Genomic DNA, 15167 nt, shown 5'->3' with positions numbered 1-15167 from the left:
CTACTACAAAAGAATCAGTAGAATAGAGATCAAAGATATATTGTACAGAAATGTTCAAAAATATTAACTTATTAGATCTTCAAGATAAAATCAGTTCCGGAAGAGAGCAACGAAAGACAAAATTATAGACCACCCGATCATAGCTTCTGAAAACGGGACAAAAAAGGCTACCCCGACATCAGAAGAAGGTGATGGAGTCATGGCTTGAACAGATGCCGCGGCTATGGCAGAGAGCGCAACAATTGCCACATCTGAAGTTTTCTTCACAATGCTGCTATTGGGGCCATTTCTGAAAATTGAACTTTTTATGTGATTGTAACGAAAGATGATAATATGAAATTTGAAATTATATTGTCAAATTTCTATCTATAATAGCTTTTTCATTATAAGATCAATGTCAACTCGGTTTTCCGAACTATATAATGTTTCTGAAAATATGTCATAAATTTTACATGGTACGAAACATAATAAATAATGTCTCCCAGGCAACGCTCGGGTGACTTATATCGTGAACAGTGACGGTTCAAGGTTTGTAGAGGCCTCAAACGAAATCAATTTTGGAGGCCTAATCCATTACGATATAAATTAAAGTAACAAAAAAAGTAGCTCGACTTTTGTTATTCAACTACTAGTAATAAAAAAGATGTAGATGTTGATACAAAAACTAAAAAGGCGTTACTGCAATGTAAATTGTATAATGATACTTAGTCCTAAATCCAAACATTAAGTCTAATATACAGAATATTGAGGCCTTAAAAATTTGGAGGCCTAAAACAATCGCCTAGTCTCGTACTACTGTTGAGCCACCTCTGATCGTGAATTAATGGTTCAAAAGTTAGTTGGCCGCAATAACCATCATGACATTGGTTGATTATATACTTGCCTGAACCAGAAACGGGGATGAGTTTGGAATCCAAAATGTCTTGACATGCCCTGGGCCCGGATTTTTCAGGATGCATTATTGTCCGTAGGTGGCGTGCATTGGTTCAGAGTAGCCATGAGCATATAGACCGAAAATCCGAAACCGTTTTCAGCCTACTCCATAGCCCTATGGCCCGCGCTTCGGGTCACCTAAATTCTAGTTTTTAGGGTTCTGTCCGGGTCGGGCTAAAACCCTGAAAAAATCTGTTTGGCCTGAAGAAACCGAATTTCATTTAGTTTAGGGTTTTTATACTAGTAGACAATGTTATTAAAAAAATTTAGAAAAAAAAAAGAGAAGGCTGCAGATCTTTCATGGAAATCAAAATAGTTGAAGGTGAGAAAATAGAGGAATGTGGGGAAGTTACTTTCACTTTCAATTTTTTGCACCAAAACAACTTTTAGATTTGACATCTTATTTATCTTTAACAATATTTGGACATCTAAGCCCAGGCCATAGTCTACAAAGTAAAAACCCACCAAAAAATTACTAATGTATGTAATTCGATCATATACTTTTATCAATGTGCAAACTTGATGAAAAGACACTTTTTCCAACAGTTACTTGTTAGATTTTTACCGTTGTTAAAAAATAATAAAAAAAGGAACAACTAAATACTACGTGTTCTGTTTTACAGTGTTACTCATAATCTTATATGGGAAAAGTGAGTATGAGACTGTTATGCATCCAACTTGGGTGAAAAACCCCTCACATACTAATATTTTAATATTTTAAATAAATACATGGCCCCCCATGATTTTTACCTTTTAAAAAAAGATATGTGAGAGATTTTTTACCCAACTTGGGTGCCTAACAGCCCCATATTCCCTTCCCCCATCTTATATTATATTACAAAAGTAATCTTTCGAAAAGTATCATATGGGCCAAAGTTAACAATAGTGGGACAGACAAGAAATATCTACGTAAACTGTTGAATCAAAATACAATTAGAGTGCATTTAAGTCTAATTGATTTAGTCATATACTTTGCTATGCTTACGGTTAACTGTTTAATTAATACACAATTAGAGTGCAGCTTAGTCATTTACTTGTTTATAGCCATTGCTATCCTTACGTGTGGTTCACTAAAAACATCAATGTGCAAACTGTCTGTGTCGCTTTGTGATCAATCTGTCATGATTACTTGTTTTTTCCTGAGTCCAGTTTAGATTTATGAAAAGTGGTACAAATCATGTGAAAATTACATATGAGTAATGATAGATGTGCCAATTTTACAGGTCTAAAAAATATGTCTATGTAATTGATTATGCCATGTGTTAACATCATCTTTTTAGGTACAACTTTAGTCTTTAGGCTTAACATTTTAGACACATCAATCATTTTTCATTACATAAACAATGGAAGCTAAACCCTATCAATATGAAAACTAATTAATGTGAATGGAGTTTGATCTATGACACGTTACACCGAAAATGGGATTGGATCTAGTCGGGCAACAGGAATACAAACCAAAGGGTTTTTTCTAGGAAGTGTGATGCCAACTCCTTCTTCCATATCAACGCTAGTGAGATTCCCATCTTTCCCGGCCTTCCAGTCAAAGCACTGAATCATGGCACCAACCGTTGTTTGTATCACCTGCAATGCTAGTGTCGTCCCAGGACACATCCTCCTCCCACTCCCAAATGGTATCATGTGAAAGTGTTGTCCCCTAACATCCAAGTTGTTCTGTTCGAATCTTTCAGGCCTAAATTCAAGGGGGTTTTCCCAATGTTTTGGGTCTCTACCGAGAGCCCAAATATTAACAAAAATTGTAGTGTTTGCTGGAATATGGTAACCTCCGACTGTGCAGTCTTCTGTTGATTGCCTTACAATCATTGGGCCCGTGGAATGGAGCCGCAATGTTTCCTTGACAATTGCTTGGAGGTAGGGAAGGTTTGGTATGTCCGACTCTTGCAAAAGTCTGGTTTTCCCAACAACCTCATCAATTTCTTCTCTTGCTCTTTTCATTATGTTTGGATGATTGATGAGTTCTGATAAAGCCCATTCTATTGTAATTGCAGAAGTATCTGTTCCTGCTGCAAATATATCCTGAAATTACAAATTGATAAGTTAGTATGTTATCATAGAGACCCCAAAATACCGTGATATGATCTAAAAATGTTACCAGAATGAAGGCTTTAATGTTTTCTCTAGTCAACTTAATTTCCATGCTCTCATCTTCCGCAACATCGAGTAAAATGTGGAGCAAGTCCTTCGTTACACCTGAATTCTGCTTTCTTGCATCTTCATGTTCTTTCATGATCCTCTCAATCAATTCATCAAATCTTCTACGAATATCCTTCAATCTTTTTCCAAAGCCCTGCACATCTAGATTCTTAAAGATCCAGATGTAGTCCGATAGGTTAAATTTACCTGTAATCTCAGCTATTTCTGTAACCAATTTCTTCATTTCCCCTGCATCATCCTCATTCTCTGAACACCTTTCACTCATAAGCATTCTTGATATCACATTGTTTGACATCTTCACAAGCTCCCCATCAAGATCAACTGCTTTCCCAACTTTGGCCTTTTGAGATAAGGATTTCATAAAACGATTAATTTCATTGTGCCTAACTGGAAGGAGTAGGTCAAGTGTTGTACCATTTAAGAGCTGTGACATGACTATTTTCTTCATAAACTTCCAATAGGATCCGTATGGAGCAAAAGAAAAGTCTTTTGATCCATAAGTTAGATACGCTACAGCTGAGTTTTGGGGCCTATCTAAATAGGCATTTTCATATGTTTTAAGGAATTCTTTTGCCATTTCTGGTGAACAAGCAACAACACAAGGTACAGAACCCAGAATGACACGAAAAACTCCACCATATCGGAGAGAAATCTTGTGAAAAGCTTGGTGAGGTATCGGAGCAAGGAGATGGAGATGTCCAATAACAGGAAGGGCAAAAGGGCTGGGTGGAAGATTATGTTTAGAACGAGTAGATTTGAATATCACCCGAATGAAGATAGTGGAAATCAGCCATAAGATAATTAGGAACAAATATCCCTGGAAATCAGCCATAGTTAGTGTGCCTAAACAACAGAAATATGCTCAAATTTATATAAATTAAAGTGTCTCATTCCAAGTTTTGATGAATAAAATATGGCATGTGGAATTGATATTATTATTGTTTAAGCAAAGATTCCAGCCGGCAACAACAAGCTAGTGATAGTTATGTAGTAATGACCAAGTCATGATGTGCTAATAATTGTAGTTTAGTATTTCCCTCATCTGTTTGGAGCTTTCGACCTGATAATGTATGAGTATCAAAGCTAAATGATGGTTCTGTTCTCTGCCATTTGCCTTAAACACATCATATTCATATTAACATATTTTTTTAACTTTGGAGTCTGGAGATGAATAATAAAGTGGCGGAACTTGAACAAGTAATTTGAAGGGGCCAAAATCATTTGATATAGTTTTTTGTACAAGGAAGCCTCGTACATTTGATCTAGTATAAAAGTATGCATCCAATATGTATTTAAGTAAATGAATCATTCTACAAGTACTCAACTAAACGATGAGTTTGGGTTTATTCATTTATGTAATGCATAATACATTATTTGTTAAACATTTAATTTATGTGTTAACGCATATATAACTATATATTTATCAACAAATTTATGGTTGTATTTAAGAATATACAACTTAGATAAATGTGACTTTATCACTTTTAAATGGTTGCGAGATATACAACGTAACTTAGATACAATAATTGAAGGAGCAAGCCCGCAAGGAAAACACTTAAAAAAGAAAAGGAAATAAAGATCATGAATAAATAGACGTAAAAATTGTGAGGAGAAGGAATAGAACCGCCGTTCACACACAAGCAAAACTCCTTGCACAGTAGCAAGTTACCAATTGATCTAACATATATTATTTTGTTCCAAACAAAATAAAAATGGTAAAGGCATTGGGTTGTTCCAGCTCTAATAAATTTATTTTGTGATAATTTGGGGTGTTACACATCATCTCAATAATTTATATCTTCTTATAACTGCATATAATAATAATAATAATAATAATAATAATAATAATAATAATAATAATAATAATAATAATAATAATAATAATAATAATAATAATAATACACGTACGAAAGTATCTGTCGGATGATAGTAAAAGTCGAGGTTACACATATGTTTCATGAAATATTTAGTTTGGAGTAGTTCATAACTCATGTATATATGAAATATATAAATTAGTTGGATAATGGGATGGGATCAAGGCGAGCGACGGGAATACAAACCAAAGGGTTAGCTCTAGGAATTGTTATCCCAGGACATTCTTCCATATCAACAGTATTAGTGAGATTTCCATCTTTTTCGGCCCTCCAATCAAAGCACTGAATCATAGAACCAAGAATTGTATGTACCATCAACAAACCTAGTGAAATACCTGGACACATCCTCCTCCCACTCCCAAACGGTAGAAGTTGATAGTGACGTCCTCTAACATCTATCTGAGTTTCTTCAAATCTTTCTGGCCTGAATTCAAGTGGGCTTTCCCAGTGGGTTTCATCTCTTCCAATGCTCCAAACGTTGATAAAAATGTTTGTTTTTGCAGGAATATGATAGCCTGCAATGGTGCAATCTTGTGTCGAGGATTTTAAAATCATTGGTAATGTAGGGTGCAACCTTAGGGATTCCTTAACGATTGATTGGAGGTAAGGAAGGTTTGGTATGTCCGATTCTTGAACAAGTCTGTTTTGTCCAACAACTTGGTCGATTTCTTCTACTGCCTTTTTTATTATGTTTGGATGGTTAATGAGTTCTGCCAAAGCCCATTCTATTGTTAGGGCTGTAGTATCTATTCCTGCCGAAAGTATATCCTGTAAAAGAAATATAGTACTAGAAAAATTATTTTTACGAAAATATAGATGGACTCAAATAATAACAAAACTTTGTGCTTAGTGTACCATAATGTAGACTCTAATGTTCTCTCTGCTCAACTTAACTTCCATGGTGTCATCTTCTGAGATATCTAGTAAAATGTTGAGCATGTCTTTCATTTCTCCATTGTTGTCCTTTTTATTCTGGCGTGCGTCTTCATGCTCCTTCAATATCCTATCGACCAGGATATCGAATCTTCTCTTAATATCCTTTGAAGCTTTTCCATATCCTTGCAAGTCTAGATGCTTACAGAACCATATATGATCCGAAAAGTTAAACTTACCTATAATCTCACCGATTTCACCAATAACCTTTGGTAAATCACCTGATTTGTCATCTTCTAACGGATACCTCTTGTTCATAAACATTCTTGATATAACATTACTTGTCAACTTCATGAGGTCCTCTTCAACTTTCACTGACTTCCCATCTTTTGATTTTTTGTATAAATATTTTATAAAACAAGTAATTTCATCGCGTCTCATTGGAAGGAGATGGTCTAGTGTTGTAGAACTGAGGAGTTTTGACATTGTAATTTTCTTAAAGAATTTCCAGTAGGGTCCATGATTAGCAAAGACAAAGCCTTTGCTTCCATAGGTAAAGTAATCAATAACAGAATTATAAGGACGATCTAAAAACAAACTATCGTTTGTTTTTAAGATATCTTTTGCTGCTTCTGGTGAGGAAACAACAACCCAAGGTGTCGACCCTAGAAAAAGGCGAAAAATTGGCCCATGTTGAATGGAAAGCTTTTGAAGATCCTGATGAGGGATCGAAGTAAGGAGATGGAGATGTCCGATAATGGGAATCCTAAAGGGCATCGGTGGAAGATGAAATGTGTTTCGAGATGAAGATTTGTGCAATCTTGAGATTATAGTGTAGCATATGAGAAATAGGGTGAAGCAGATCATGTATAGATCAACCATGGTTCTTTAGGATATCTTTAAAGGAAACGATGCATGTAATCAAGAACAAATGCGCCAACTTTATATAGAGAACGAATTGAATTACGTACATCTAATCGTATTGTGTACCTCACTTAATTAGACAGCTAAACGTAAGGTTTTTTTTTCTTGATATCGGTAAAGTATCTTAGAACCCGTATTAAAGACCTAAGAATACAACCAACCCTTGACAACCTTTGTATCATTTCCATCCTAACTCCAAGTTACTAATTAACCGTGAGTTTAATTAGTGGAACAAATTAGACCTTTTGTACTTCATACACTGTTACTCTGTTAGAGTCAAACTTGACACCTTATTAAATGAAATGGTGCAATGGCTCATTTTAACCCATAAAGTAGACAACAAAGGGTAAATCAATTGGTTGAAGTCATTTCTGGTTTTAGTCCAGATCATGAGTTCGACTTTACATATCCTGTATGTTTTGTACATGTTCTGTGTGTTTTTCTTTTAAATCACATGTAACGCTGATTAAACAATGTACATAACATAATTTGAATAGCGTCTATCTTTATATGATGAACTGGAATGTAATTTGAAACACATGTTTTTAGATTAGAATAACAAATCACATTTAATGATATTGTCATTTAAGCTTACTTTACTCACAAGTCTACAAATGTGGTTAGTGGAGCAAAGTAGACATTGTTCGTGTGTTCTTTATTTCATTTCTAAAACTATTAGACATTTTCAGTCAGAATGGAACTATCGGATGATTAATGAAGTTGGACTAATTAATAATCCTTCGTGTTAAGTTTACAAAATTATCTTCTCATATATTTTTAGTTTATTTGCAGAAATAAGTTGAGGAGTCATTTGTGCTATTCTTGAAAGTTCATTTTAGCTGATGTTGAGAATAATAAAAAATAATTGGACGAGTTATGCATTATATGGAATATGAAGGTTATATTTGAAGATCCGTCATACTTAAGGAGTATATATACGTTGTTATAGTTCGATTAGGGTTTCATAATCCGAATACCTTATTTTTGTGTATCTTTTTCTCTCGAGATATAATTTTTTCTATATATCTATTTCAGCTCCTTAGTGAAATTAATTTTTGTTATTATTCATATATATAATTATCTGTAATAATAATCTTTATAAAGAATCTATAATAATAATATTCCTGGATTTTGATATTCTTTCACTTTAAATGCCACACAAATTTAAAATATTTTGAATAAACTCTTAAAGTAGAAATAATCAAATCACACACTTGAACAATTTTTATAATAAACGTTTTACGTAAAGATAGAAGGTAAACATGCAACAAACTACACCAAGTTGACCTTCCCTCCAACAGATCCATTAAAATATTTACATACGCTTATTTTATAGCGAAATTTCTAACATACTTAAAAATGTCAAAAAGAACATCTCTATAACCAAATTGTGTAACCCAATAGCTCTCTACAATGTATCGCATGTTCCTTAAAGAATCTAAACACACCATGCGACAAATAAGGCATATCTCATCCATAGTAAATAAGGGGAGTACTAATATATCCAGTCAAAATGGAACGAATAAAATTTTTTTTGTAATTATAAATATATATATATATTTGAGACCAACTAAAAAAAGTCCAAAAAAAGACCATTGATTTTCGTAACTTGTGTAAGTTAACTTACACATGATTTTTCTGTGGGCCCGTCGCTGGAAAGTCTTAGTGTTTTTACAAAAAAATCTTGTATATCGTAGTAGATGATGATGGTGTACAAAAATCAATGGTCCTAGTTGGTCCTAAAATAAGAGGTGGTCTCAAAATATCTCACCCCTATATATATATATATATATATGAAAAAGTTTATGTGAGAACCATATGAATTGGAAGAACTATGAGAGCTTCATTTGAATGGTGTATGTGAACATATTTTTTTACACATGAACTATCAAGTTATACTTATAATTACCTATGTTCATATATAAATAGTTCTCACATGAACCTTACCTTATATATATATATACGAGTATATAATACCTAATAAAACAAATCTTCTTTTTTTATTATTAAACTTTAAGCATTTGATATGACTAAAATACCCTTACATGAAACCAAAAATCTTTCCACATATCTCATATTCCACCAGTGTCCCTCTGTAAAAACATACGTTTTTCATTAACTATACCACCCTTTTACATCAACTACCTTTACATTAATAATTACACCGTTAACACCACCATCACCCGTCACGTCCCGCCGTCGCATTGCACGGGTACCTCTCTCGTATATATCGATTAGTGTGCAAATTACAGTGGTGGACTGCTTTATAGTTTTGGTGGACTGCTTTATAGTTTTGGCCTGCCTGAGTGGTGGACTGCTTTATAGTTTTGGCCGGCCTGATTTTTAGACTTTTGGTTTTTAAATTTAATTAGAGTTTTCCATACATCATTCAATCCACTAAAATGCATTTGTCTTCTTTCGTAATTTCGTTTCTTTTATACATTTGATGGTGGGTCAACCCATTCAAATAATTTTGATGGTGGGTCAACCCATTCAAATAATTTGAAGATATGTAAAGCAATATGGATTTGATGTTTACATTTTTTCAATGTTAGCTCTTTTATCACACTTTAGTTACCAACGTTTTATAATTAGAAACTTTTGCTTTTACTTTAACTTACAATTGTTACCATTTTTGCAATGTTAGTTCTTTTGTTTTATATTGCTTTTACTTTAACTTACAATTATTATCATTTTTGCAATGTTAGTTCTTTTGTTTTATAATTTTTGTTTGATTATTTTTTTTATTTTTCAATTTCTAACTAATTTTTTTTCTAAGTAATATTTATTATAAACTCTTTTCTAAAGTAGTTATGTTTTTGTGTTCGAGTTTTTTTTTCTTTCTTTTTTGATCATTTTTAAAAATAGCGTAATGTTTTCTGGGACGAAAGTCACGAAACCCCGGTCACATATCTTGTTTATACTAGAAAATAAACCATAATCCACTTGTGCATTGAAATTGGTAGGATTAGTGGGCTTTAAGATTTTTAGAAGATGAAGAACAACTAGAATTGATTATTTGCCCACAGCCCCACCTGGTTTAAGCCCATAAGTATCATCATTTACAAGCCCACGAGACTCATCTCTAGGAATCGTTTGAATTTGATTCAAATTATAAAAACTGTCAGTCAAGTTTTAAGAACCGAACCAGGTCTTGAACCAATCGGGTGAGCGGTTCACGGTTAAAACAGTCTAACCGTTTGAACTGGACCAACAAACCGGGTCCTGTGGGTGGGTTCAGAGCTGATACCAATGGAAATTCCCATCCTCCTTAATCCTCCCAAACAAAAGTAATTTTTAAATAAAGATAGTTTTACAGAACATGTATTGCATTGCATACTTTTATAAAATAAAATCCAAATAATGCTATATCAAATTGCAGATAACTAGTTATAGTACCCGTGTGTTGCCGCGAGATATGCTTTCTACACGAAAAAAGTAAAATCGTAACCATGTGAAAGTTATTTAATAAAAACATGAGAACATAAAAATTTATATATTCCGTTTCCGATAACAAATAAAAAACTGTTTACAAAAATGCCTCCGGCTTATATATATATAACGGAGCATTTTATTTTAGTAAAATATTAGTATTTTTCAAGTTATAAATGTATGTATAAGAATGTAGTTGAAATATACTAACGTTGATAATGACACACTGGACGAAGATGATGGTGATAACGACGACATTACTAACAAATGATTTAACTATTTTTTAGAAAGAAAAAATCAAAATATATATCAAAGTTTTACTAAAAAAAGATAACTTAAAAAATATATATTTAGAATTTTAGAAAATAAATCTTGAAAAAAGATAGTGGCTAAATTGGGGGAGTGAATTGAAAAGGTTATATAAGTTAAGGGTAAAATTAAAAGTTAATAAAGCCAAGGGGGAAAATTTAAGATTTATATAATTTGAGGGGGAGAAATAAAAATAAGTTGGAAGTGGTACCTGATGCTTAAAAGGTAGTATTTTTTAAGTTGGTTTTTTTTGTTTTATGATGCAATAATCAGTTGTACCTTATATGCATTGAAAACTTGTAAAAGCATATAGCTTTTTAGTATATATATAATAAGACCAATATGCCTTCATATGCTAGGCACATGATCTATTTAACGGACCCAACCTAATGTTTGTTAAAAAATGGATCATCAGTGAAATCAAATGCAAACAGTAGGAACGAATAATGAAATTTTGAGGAATCATAGCTACAGAAAATTCGTGTAATTTATTCTAAAAGAATAGTAACACCATATGTTATCAAATTAAGCACTATGTGGTTACTCAAATCATTCTAGAAAAAATATATATACTCCCTTTGTACAAAATTTTCAGCTTAATTGCATGCAGGAAAATGACTTAGATGAATGATAATCTCAAAAAATTAATAACTAGAAGGCTAATTTAAGGTGTAAAACATAAAAATACATATATGAATTACCCTCAACAGCAACCACTCTTTCCACCAGTGTTTTCATCTTGGTTAGGAACAAGTATAGCAGTTCCTTTCAGAGATGTCGATTTTCCATAATCTCCATCAGCACTCAGAGATTTCTTACTTATAATCCTATATATTTCCGTCAAAGATGTTAGAAACGCGCTTTCAACATTTGTGGCCTCAAGTGCCGATGTTTCCATGAAGCAAAGATTTTCTCGTTCTGCAAACTCTTGTGCATCTTCAACTGGTACTGCTCTTAGACTTGCCAAGTCACATTTGTTTCCAATGAGCATAATCACTATGTTTTTATCAGCGTGGCCCCTGAGTTCTTCCAGCCACCTAGTCATATGATCAAACGTTTGGCGTTTTGTCATGTCATAGACTAACATTGCACCAACTGCTCCTCTGTAATATGCACTTGTTACTGCTCGGTATCTGACACGAATTGATTAAACATCATCAATAACATGGAGATTAATTATAGTATATACAGTTGCACCCAGTTAAATGATAAAGTCTGCAACTGTTGTAAACAATCATAATAATGTTCTTCATAACAAAGTCATCATAGTGATAGGTTGACACATTGGGGAAAATTTTATTATTTCCTTGGCAGGTAATTCCGGTGATGTTGCTATTTTAATTTTAAATGTATAAAACATCAAACCTTTTCTGAAACGAAACCCGTCAAAAGTAACAGAAAGTGAGTTTTTCTTGATGCAATAGACCTCATAAATCATATAACTATAAACTATTAGCCGTTAAAAAAAAAAACTACAAACTATTAGATTACTATTGAGACTATTTTATAACTGACTCGTACACTCGGTATTTGATTAACAATAATTGGACTGGAAAGTGTTTTGGCCCAACTCGACCTGTTTCTATCTATACTAAGAATTTACCCATTTGACCCGTTAGTTAGCCCATCTATTTCCAACCTATAGATTGACAGTTTTATACATGAGCCCATTATAATGGAGACAGTCATCAAGTTATATCAAATTATTGATTCATTGGTTTATTTTGAAGTATCAAAAGAAAGAACAGAACTTAATGAGGTAAGCTCAGATTAGGTTACCATTCCATCATTGACCTACTCAAGTTGCCCATATGTTCTTAGCAATTAAGACACATTCAACCAAGGTAGTCTACGTACATTATTGAATGAGAGCGATGCTACAAGATCAAATTCAAAAGGCATGTTTACTTCAGATCGATAAAATTTTCCAAATATAATTACATAGAAATCAAGGCCTATTTCAGGATTAACAAAAAAGCTTATTTGAAACAATATAAAACTAAGATTTAGTCATTAAAAACAAAAAAAAAACTAAGATTTAAGCTAGAGCTATTGATTAATTCTAGTATCAGAAGCCTTGTGTACCAACTCAAGTCTAAACTCACTGCCTTACCCAGTAAATTCGCAATTAGCTTAGAATGACAGTTGAAGTAATTGTAGCCCGCAAAATATGACTTATAAGGTGTTCAGATCGACTTCTCTAACATGTGACAAATTGTTACTCCTTAATCACATGTGCGTCATGATAACTAAATATTATAAGCTACCAATTCAATAATAATGGAGGAGTCAATTGTGTTATGCTTTTCCATGTGCATCCATACCCCACGTATCTGTGGAATTGAGTATCGTTGTTGCGTTGTTCCTAGTGAAAGTAGTAGAAGTAATAAAGAAAGGGATCGAACACTATCCCAAAAGGTGAAATAACATAAGTTCTGTCACAATTTTTGTTGAATAAATCGTATATAGAAACTTAATTATTTAGGAAAAGATGTTTAAACTCAACCACATTTAGCCCGGCCAACACTTTTTGACATGTATTGTACACAAAACTTGCAGTTTTGAAACATTATTTTAGTAATTCTGTACAGTTTTAAGTGACAAAGTTTGTTTTAGAGGTATACTAGTTCAAGTATATACTTATTCATCTTCATTTGAAAAAATAAAAATAAATTTGGACAGTCTAACCACGAAACATGATGTAGTCAGGTAAGAAGAACTCCCAAAACATGGCTTATGAGTAAGGTTTAAAAGACAATAGTATAGAGGAACACTAAACCATCATTTTTTGGGGGTAAATGGTAATTCCAAAGTGAGGGGGGAATAGTGAGAATCGAACCCACAACCCCCAAATTAAACTATCATATTGGTTTCAAATAAATGCTGATAGTTACAGGGATTTGAGGGACCATATAGTTTGGTGGCCTATAGAGAACTTATTCCCAATCTATCATTAGTAAGATTACAAGATGAACATTTTCCAAAAACTAGATTTTTTTATTCACTTTTATGAGTGAGATGAATAGATTTAAAACTTCATGATCAATATGAGGTGACTGCATATCTAGGATACCTTATAACTACATACTGCAGAATAATACCATGGATGAAATAGTCAAATACAAACAATTCATACTAGTTTTTAATATTATATTAAACTCTGATTGACTAGACTATTCATGCATGTTGCATCTTCTAAGCACATTTTAAGCTTGATTTGAGAGGTCTAAATGCCTAAATCAACATGAAGTTGACAATAAACCTAAGGTGAGGATCCTCTCAAGTTAATAAACATAAGGATTATTTATCTAAGATATCAATATCTCTTTATTTTGTCCCAAATGAAACAACTAGCTATTCTATATCTTCATAGCTAGGCTGTTGAGCCTTTAAATGTTCTCATTCGTGTCATTTTAAGGCCAAGATGAATTAAACCTTTGAAAAACTTCTAATGTTTCCCCATTGAATCAATTTGCTTTTTGCTTTTGTGGCATTTTGGACAACGATTTTACGATTAAATTTTGGCACAAATTAAAAACCATATACGTATGTATGTGTTTATTTGGAGACATATTGACTAAAATGAGAAATTATTTAAACGTTCAATCTAAAAGATACAATAATACGTTTTTCATTGCAGACCAAACAGGTATCTTTCTTAAAAAATATCGACCAGTTACCCAGCTAAGCGCATCCTAATATCCTAACGGTATTGGATGTGCTCTTGCAACCTAAGGATTGTGAGTTTCAATCTCATCAAAGCAATTGGTGTAAATATTTGACGGTTGTAGTGGGGTAGTCTTTGCCTTTCAAAATGAAATAAAACTAAACGCATACTATTAGCAACCCAAAAAACTTAGTAAGTGCGTAACCCCTTTGTCTTCTTCGTCTTCCACGGGTTAGGGGTCCCAATATCGTCTTCGACGGTTTGTGGGGAAGGTTGAGACGTAGACAGTCTTATTCTACCTAAGGTAGAAAGGCTGCAGGTTCTACCAAAGGTAGAAAAGGACATGTAGTCTGCCGGACATGAGGATCGAACCCTTGACCTCTGTCTCCAGAAGCAAGAGCTCCAACCACTTGATCCAACCCGATCGGTACGTATCCTATTCGCAATCCGTCTAACCAAATTTACTAACGTCACTCCATTATTAGTAACTTCAAATCACACAAAATTTCCTAAACTAGAGTCACCTTCGATCACAATATGTAGCTACACCTACACTACTACTTAACCATGCATGTATATGCAATTATGCACATAAAATCTAATGGATTTCATGTTAATAACCATAACATCTATGAATTGCATTTCAATTTGCTAGTGATAAAGAAATCTATACCAATAATGCATTTCAATTCAAAAGTACTTATAATTAAGCAATTTTCCGATCTAATGATTAAGCAATGTCCAAACCTTTCTTGACCAGCAGTATCCCAAATCTGGGCCTTGACCATCTTTTGATCAATAACCAAAGTCTTTGTTTGAAACTCAACCCCAATGGTGGCTTTTGAATCAACACTAAATTCATTTTTCGCGAAACGCGCAAGGAGCTGAGATTTGCCAACAGCCGAGTCTCCTATCAATACAACCTTGAATACATAATCAATCTTTGAATTGAAATCCCCATATTGAGATTTACCATCCGACAT

The 15167-nt window shown here is 33.3% G+C and overlaps 3 protein-coding genes across 3 annotated transcripts; all 3 read right to left on the bottom strand.

Annotated features, from left to right (window-relative positions):
* Nucleotides 1–2340: 2340 nt before the first annotated feature.
* LOC122608602 (cytochrome P450 93A3-like) lies at nucleotides 2341–3937 on the bottom strand. The gene is made up of 2 exons (XM_043781699.1): nucleotides 3044–3937; nucleotides 2341–2967 (listed from the first exon to the last, which is right to left on the bottom strand). The coding sequence occupies exons 1-2, from the start codon at nucleotides 3935–3937 to the stop codon at nucleotides 2341–2343; spliced, it is 1521 nt and encodes a 506-aa protein (XP_043637634.1).
* Nucleotides 3938–5012: 1075 nt separating this feature from the next.
* LOC122608192 (cytochrome P450 93A3-like) lies at nucleotides 5013–6755 on the bottom strand. The gene is made up of 2 exons (XM_043781279.1): nucleotides 5835–6755; nucleotides 5013–5747 (listed from the first exon to the last, which is right to left on the bottom strand). The coding sequence occupies exons 1-2, from the start codon at nucleotides 6732–6734 to the stop codon at nucleotides 5118–5120; spliced, it is 1530 nt and encodes a 509-aa protein (XP_043637214.1). The 5' UTR covers nucleotides 6735–6755; the 3' UTR covers nucleotides 5013–5117.
* Nucleotides 6756–11054: 4299 nt separating this feature from the next.
* On the bottom strand, nucleotides 11055–15167 carry LOC122609206 (ras-related protein RABA4d). The gene is made up of 2 exons (XM_043782263.1): nucleotides 14932–15167; nucleotides 11055–11650 (listed from the first exon to the last, which is right to left on the bottom strand). Exons 1-2 carry the CDS (start codon nucleotides 15165–15167, stop codon nucleotides 11221–11223), a joined length of 666 nt encoding a protein of 221 aa, XP_043638198.1. The 3' UTR covers nucleotides 11055–11220.

The sequence above is a fragment of the Erigeron canadensis genome, chromosome 7, assembly GCF_010389155.1.
Source record: "Erigeron canadensis isolate Cc75 chromosome 7, C_canadensis_v1, whole genome shotgun sequence".
Lineage (NCBI taxonomy): Eukaryota > Viridiplantae > Streptophyta > Magnoliopsida > Asterales > Asteraceae > Erigeron > Erigeron canadensis.
The sequence above is the reverse complement of the archived record's forward strand: the minus strand, read 5'-3'. Positions and strand labels throughout refer to the sequence as shown.

Coding starts and splice junctions, on each gene's coding strand:
- LOC122608192 (XM_043781279.1), bottom strand. CDS start 6,734: ATGGTTGATCTATACATGATCTGCTTCACCCTATTTCTCATATGCTAC. Junction 5,748..5,834: donor ACATTAGAGTCTACATTATG/GTACACTAAGCA, acceptor TTTCTTTTACAG/GATATACTTTCGGCAGGAAT.
- LOC122609206 (XM_043782263.1), bottom strand. CDS start 15,167: ATGTCGGATGGTAAATCTCAATATGGGGATTTCAATTCAAAGATTGAT. Junction 11,651..14,931: donor GATACTGCTGGTCAAGAAAG/GTTTGGACATTG, acceptor AATTCGTGTCAG/ATACCGAGCAGTAACAAGTG.
- LOC122608602 (XM_043781699.1), bottom strand. CDS start 3,937: ATGGCTGATTTCCAGGGATATTTGTTCCTAATTATCTTATGGCTGATT. Junction 2,968..3,043: donor ACATTAAAGCCTTCATTCTG/GTAACATTTTTA, acceptor TTGTAATTTCAG/GATATATTTGCAGCAGGAAC.